Consider the following 5,933-nt stretch of genomic DNA (forward strand, 5'->3'; position numbering starts at 1 on the left):
CAAAAAAAAGAGCTGGAAGATCCCAGCCAGCTGCAACTCCTCAAGAGCTAATTTGAGAGCACACATGCCTCGTGTTGGAACACCAGCTACCAGAATAGTCCAGCTGGGGATTTATTAGGGTAAAGCCTTGTTCTGATCATTCAGGAGGATATTCTGAAAGTAAGGCATTGAGATGCTGCATGCAGAAGCTCTTCACTCAGGAAACACAGCAAGCATCAGAAAATTTACTTTTAGAGAGTCCTACGTTTATGTTACCCTGGAATTCCTAGGTATATTCAAAACTTTGGTGTTAAGGGAATGAAAAAATAAATTTTCAGTAATTCATTAACTTTGCCAGAGAACATCCACTACTTCAACTTGCAGCCTTCACACTGTTCACCAAAATCTCTCCACCTTTAACGTAGATGTATTTGGGACTGTGTTTTCACATTTATGCACCATGACATTTAAGGAAGCATTTCATCATCCAGGTCTGACCCCTGAAATAACATTGTCTTGACAGATACTTGGCCCCATGTGAGGTATATAAAGCATGTACAAATGCTGAATTCACCTCGGCTGGAAATTAGTTTGAAGTAGGCTCGATAGTACTTGACTATTTTATCTTTTTTTTTTTTCCCCCCTCCTTTTTTACAGTTTGACTTCTTAGAAGGTGGTTGCTACATAAATACACAGCATACGCAAACTGATGAATAAAATTCTTTTTCTTTTGGTTGGGTCATCTGTCAAAAAGGTATATAGCACTCAGCAAGATTAGATTTCTTTAAAAAGTCTTGTGTCTCATGGCAACAATACATATGGAAGGAGTTCTCATCACAGGAAGATTCCTCTACAGTGAGCCAGTATGCAAGTTTAACATGGACTAATTACTCCACAACTTCCCGTTTAGACATTGACAGAAGTGCTGCCACGGAACACTGTTTCAGAACTGCAATTTAAGGTTTTGCTCCTGACACTCCTTTTCTCCCAGGCTCAGTTGGGGATCCATGAATGCCATTTCTAGCAATGTCTACTCCAAATTTCTCTTTGGCATCTTTGTTCTGCGTGGCCTTTTCTCCAGCCCCTTACCAGTCTTTGGGGAGTAACAGAAAAGTATGAAAAGGACAGAATCACTGAGATACAAACCCATACTAAACATCCCACTACGACTACAACTATACAAATGAGAGCAAATGAAAAAAATTGGGCTATGCCTTTGCATAAAAAGGCTGCAAGTCTTTAAACATTTCTTATGTAACAGAAGTTGTCATTCCTTGCACCTCACAATCAGCTTACTCTCCTTACTAATAAAGCAGAAGTGCATTAGCCAATGCCAGCACTAAGTCCTAGAACAACACTAAACCCACCATAAAACAGTAAGAGCCAGAAGCACGGAAGCATAGGCCTGGTTGATTAAGAGATGGAAGACTGTTCCTACTGTTGTCTGAATTCTGTGCTTGCTTGCTTACTTACAGATGTACTGGATAAGACTGCTGGACTTCTTGCAGTTGTTTTCCACAGTAGTCCTGGAGTGCTATTATGTCAAACATGAGTATTTTTTCTTCACTGCCTACCTGGGTCTTGACTGTAGTTGGGGGCATACATATAGCGCCAACCTTCTGAGCTTCTTCAAAAAGGTTATCTACAAAGTAGTCACGGTTTTGTTCTGTACCATTCAAAATCTGACCATCGGTTCCTGATTTACACATCCTGCAGAACAAAGATACAAGTAAAAAAGATGCCTCAGAGAACACGTTAAAAGATGAGCAGTGACCCTAGAAGTTCAGTACCAAGAAGTGCAAAAGGCATGCTCCCCTGCGCCCAGCTTACTTGGTTGTTACAAAACATCAGGTCAACTTTGCATTGTGCCTTTTCTAGAAACTTCTCACAAAACTCTAGCTGCTACTATTTGCACTTCAGAAGCACAAGTTAAAGAATGACAACAGAAGAGCTTCTAAACTTGGTATCAGAGCAAAGAATGCAAGTTAGATGATTCGTACTTCTAATTCAGACCATCAAACCTTTAACTGCACACCAATGAAAGGCCTTCCTTAAAGCATTTCCATGCTAGAGACCTGGGTGACTTCTTTTGCTGTAAGTTCTAAAAACCACATACAAGAAAATTGCCCTAGGATTTACTCCCCCCTCAAACTTCCCCACTGCCAGCACCATCACAGAACCCCCATTACTGTCTCTGAAAGTACAGTAGAGAAACTCAAGAACAAGCGACCCAGCACCACTTGAGCACACTGAAGAAATACAACAGATGACTTCAACAGCATGGAGACTGCCAGAGTATTAAAAAAGATGCATCAAGCACATCTTTTGATAGAACATTGTATATGTGACAGCTGTTTCTGTTAGATTTTCACCAATCAAAATGCAGAAATATGCAACCTGAATGAATGATTATCTTGCAGTTTGGGTTCTTTGCATAATAAGAGGATTATGCAGCTTTTGGTAAACATTGCAGGAGCTATTCCTATTGGAGATTCAGAAAAGTCTATTTTAAGCAATTAAGAAAAAAAAAATCCCAGCTCTTGAAAACTATCCAGTTTTACATAAAACTCTGCATTGAATTCAAGAACAGTAACGCTTACTTGAATGGTAATTAGATACATTTGCATAAAAAGGAATTGTTTGCAGTGCATCCATGCAACACTAAGAATCCCTACAGATTAACATCTTCAAACAAAAGAAAAACTCAGCAACATTAAAGACAAAATTTCAAAAGTATGCTGTCGCCATTTTAGTTTCCTAATAGAACAAAACAAACTTGAAGCATTAATCTAGGTATTCACTATGCCTTACCTCGGAAACCAAAACTTTGGAAACCCAAATACCTTCATACATATCAAATGCAGAGGTGGACATGGAGTTAGCAATTTGTAAGGCTGCTTTGCTATTTTAAATAAAAATATTTATATGGCTTCTTGCATCTAGGAAACATTCCAGGTATGTGAAAAATACGATTTATTTTTTTTTTTAAACTTCAGTATATGTGGAGCAGATGGATACAGAAAAAAACCCCTACAATTTTAAAATTTAACATAAAGTTTGAAAATTCATGACAGGACACACAAACAGCAGTAGGAAAGGAAAAGGAAAAAGGGGGAGGGGGGAACTGGTACCTACCATTCTTTCTTTACAGTTTTGATATTGTCCATGTCTTTCATTCTGATGCTTCACCTAATGATGAAAAGGTGGTTAAAAAAAAAAAAAAAACACAACAAAAAAAACCCAATCAGACAAAATGCCCAGCCCACTTTCCCTCCTTTTGTAGCCGAAACACTCTTTACAGTTTTTCCTGTTGATAGTACATTTAACCAGAAACCTCAACCTCCCTCCCACCAAGTCTCCAGATGGTTCTTTGTTTTCCTGCAGTTTCTAATTTAATGACACATGAACCATGCACCAGTTTGAGACGTTCAAAAGGCAGATTACTTTTTCATAAATGTACAAAATAAATTCCACAATAATCATGTGAGTTGAAAATACATGCCTATACTTACGCTAAGTGAGTAAAAAATACCACAGTCCTTTTCTGAGCACCATGATTTAAACTCCCCTGATTTTTCGCAACACTGAGACAGCTGCACAGAAACTGCACTGCCACTGCAGGCATTCTAGTGACCTTCACCTTAAGAGCGTGCACTATCAAAAGGTGCAAGATTTGACCAGTTCCTTTCCCTATCATACCTCAACATACTGGTGCAGCATCCCAGAAACTGTGAATTATAATTTCTGGTCTAGTGTTTAGCTAGAAAGAAAATCCTAGATTTGCAAGTACTAAATATACTACAGGATTAGTCTGCCCAGTCAAAAGAAATGAAGAATGCCATACTGATCTCATTACACTCACTTCTGAACTCTCTGATAAAAGTGATATAAAGTCACAAAAAGCCAGAGACTCCCAAAAACACCCTTAAAAAAATAAAATCAGTCTAAAATTAGATAAGCCCCCAGAAGGACAGAAATTTTAAGTTGGAACTGCGTTTAGAGTTACTCCTGAAGACCACTGGGTGCAGGCTACACAGATTACATTCTGCTCCTGGCAGGTTTGGGATAAAGTCACAATATTGTGCATGGCTTCTAGAGAGCTTCAAACTAAGCAGTGACGCCATCATACTCCTGAAAAAGTAGTATGCACAGCAAGACTAAAATAAAATTTAAGTGGTTTTGACATCTAATTTAACAAGATGGAGACGTTAAGGGGAAACAACATTCACTGCAGCACTAAAAAAACCCAGAACAAACATTCAGTTATTCAGTACTAATTCATGTTCCTCAGGAGACTGATATTCTCTCATCCCGCAAGTTAAATCCTTGTGAGACATGTTTTGTAGAAATGTATATAAGCCTTCAGAAAATCCCTGTAACGACCAAAAAGGTTCAGTCAATACATCCAAAACAGGTTTTAATGTTTAGGCAGCCTTCAATTTAACCAATGCTGTTATGCATTAGCTCAAAACGTTATACTTGGCACACCTTTGACATGTCACACAAGATGCGGTACAGTCTTCTTTTTGTCCCCATGAATGTTCTGCCAGAGCATTATACATAATCAGGCAAACCTCTGCTGGTACATTATGACCTTCTGAGCATCTCTGATTGCTGTGCTTGGAACTTCGTATCTCGACTTGGAAAAAATGAACTTTCAGTATCAAGTAAGTATAGTGAATTTAAGAGTGCTTAAACCCCACAATTTTTCAAACTTCTCCCAAATGAAGTTTTAATACAATTTAGCACAACATAAGTTTTTGTGTTTCGTGTTAATGTGCTTGTCTTCTAATCTTTCACCGTTCAATAGACTACTCCCCAAAGCAACAAAAGCCACCTCCAGCCATCTGCTTTTGTTGATTCTCTGTGACTTGTCATCAGAGCTGTTAAAAGAGAGACAGACACAATGAAAGCAGCTCTTCAAATTAATTCTTTTGCTACATTAGGTTGGCCTCAAATGTGCATGAATAGTATTCGAAACTGGTCAGCTGTGAAAGTCGCTGTTCCTTCTAAAGTACAACAGCAATTACACTTAGAAGAAATGTCTGTGTTAATATATCAAGGTAAAAAAAAATCAGCCTATACAGCATATTGATGTTTATTATGACCAAAAAGCCATTAGGAGATAGCGATCAGACTGCACTGCGAGCACTTTAGCTCAGCAAGCCAACTCCCACAAACGCCTCCTGACAACTTTTGACAGACATCCCTAGATGTCGCGTAAAACATTAAGAGCTTTGGTACGTATTTTTTGTGTCTGTGATAAAAAGTAGCACAAAACTGAACTTCCACCTCTGGAAACTTAAAACAAGGGAAGAAGCGGAAGCTGCCAGCAGCCTACCACAGCTCCATCTGTTAGCTGTGGTAGGATACTCCTGGGCTTTCCTGGTGGAGATCAGCTTCTCCCGCCTCACGGGCTCTCCATCCCTGTGACCAGCTCTGCGGGGGACAGGCCACCGACCCAGCTGTGGCCCTTCACCACCAGCTCTTTGAAACAAGCAGCTCTCACCTATGGAGTTACAGACACCCTAGTTTTGGCAGGTATTTTCGTGCCTAATATTGTTGAGCCCAAGCATCCAGTTAGCTGAACGCAAGAAAAACAAGACAGAAACTACCTTTGATGCTTTCTTTGCTCTGAAGAACAGACACATTCAAGCGAGCGCACAGAGCCCCCTCTCCCCCACGAGAGCCTGCCTTACTAACTTCGCCAGAAAGTAAACTTCTCAAGCTGAGAACTGCTCACAGCAGAGCGCAGTCCGTCACCGCACGGAAACTACGACTGACAACTGCACCGCGCAGCAAAGACACCGGCAGCTCCGGAGAAATGGCAAGTGCAAATTAAAAGCAAGACGAGCATCAGCCCTCATGGCCTGAACGTGACTGATGTGCTCAGGTAAAAGTCACAGCATAAACGCTCTTTCTGCAGCTGGCTGGGAGGGCTGGGCGTTTGGGAA

The 5,933-nt window shown here is 40.1% G+C and overlaps 1 protein-coding gene across 2 annotated transcripts in view; it reads right to left on the reverse strand.

Moving 5' to 3' along the window:
• Positions 1-5,927, reverse strand: part of UBXN2A (UBX domain protein 2A) — a 21,319-nt gene extending 15,392 nt beyond the window's left edge. For both annotated transcript variants that reach the window (XM_035897921.1, XM_009642524.2), the window contains exons 1-3: positions 4,468-5,927; positions 3,115-3,168; positions 1,554-1,689 (exon numbers count right to left, since the gene is read on the reverse strand). In XM_035897921.1, coding sequence (XP_035753814.1) covers positions 1,554-1,689; positions 3,115-3,155 — 177 coding nt within the window. In that variant the 5' untranslated portion in view covers positions 3,156-3,168; positions 4,468-5,927. The remainder of the gene's footprint in view (positions 1-1,553; positions 1,690-3,114; positions 3,169-4,467) is intronic.
• Between the last annotated feature and the right edge of the window lie 6 nt (positions 5,928-5,933).

Source organism: Egretta garzetta, unplaced genomic scaffold (genome assembly GCF_000687185.1).
Source record: "Egretta garzetta isolate BGI_Z169 unplaced genomic scaffold, ASM68718v1 scaffold87, whole genome shotgun sequence".
NCBI classification, from domain to species: domain Eukaryota; kingdom Metazoa; phylum Chordata; class Aves; order Pelecaniformes; family Ardeidae; genus Egretta; species Egretta garzetta.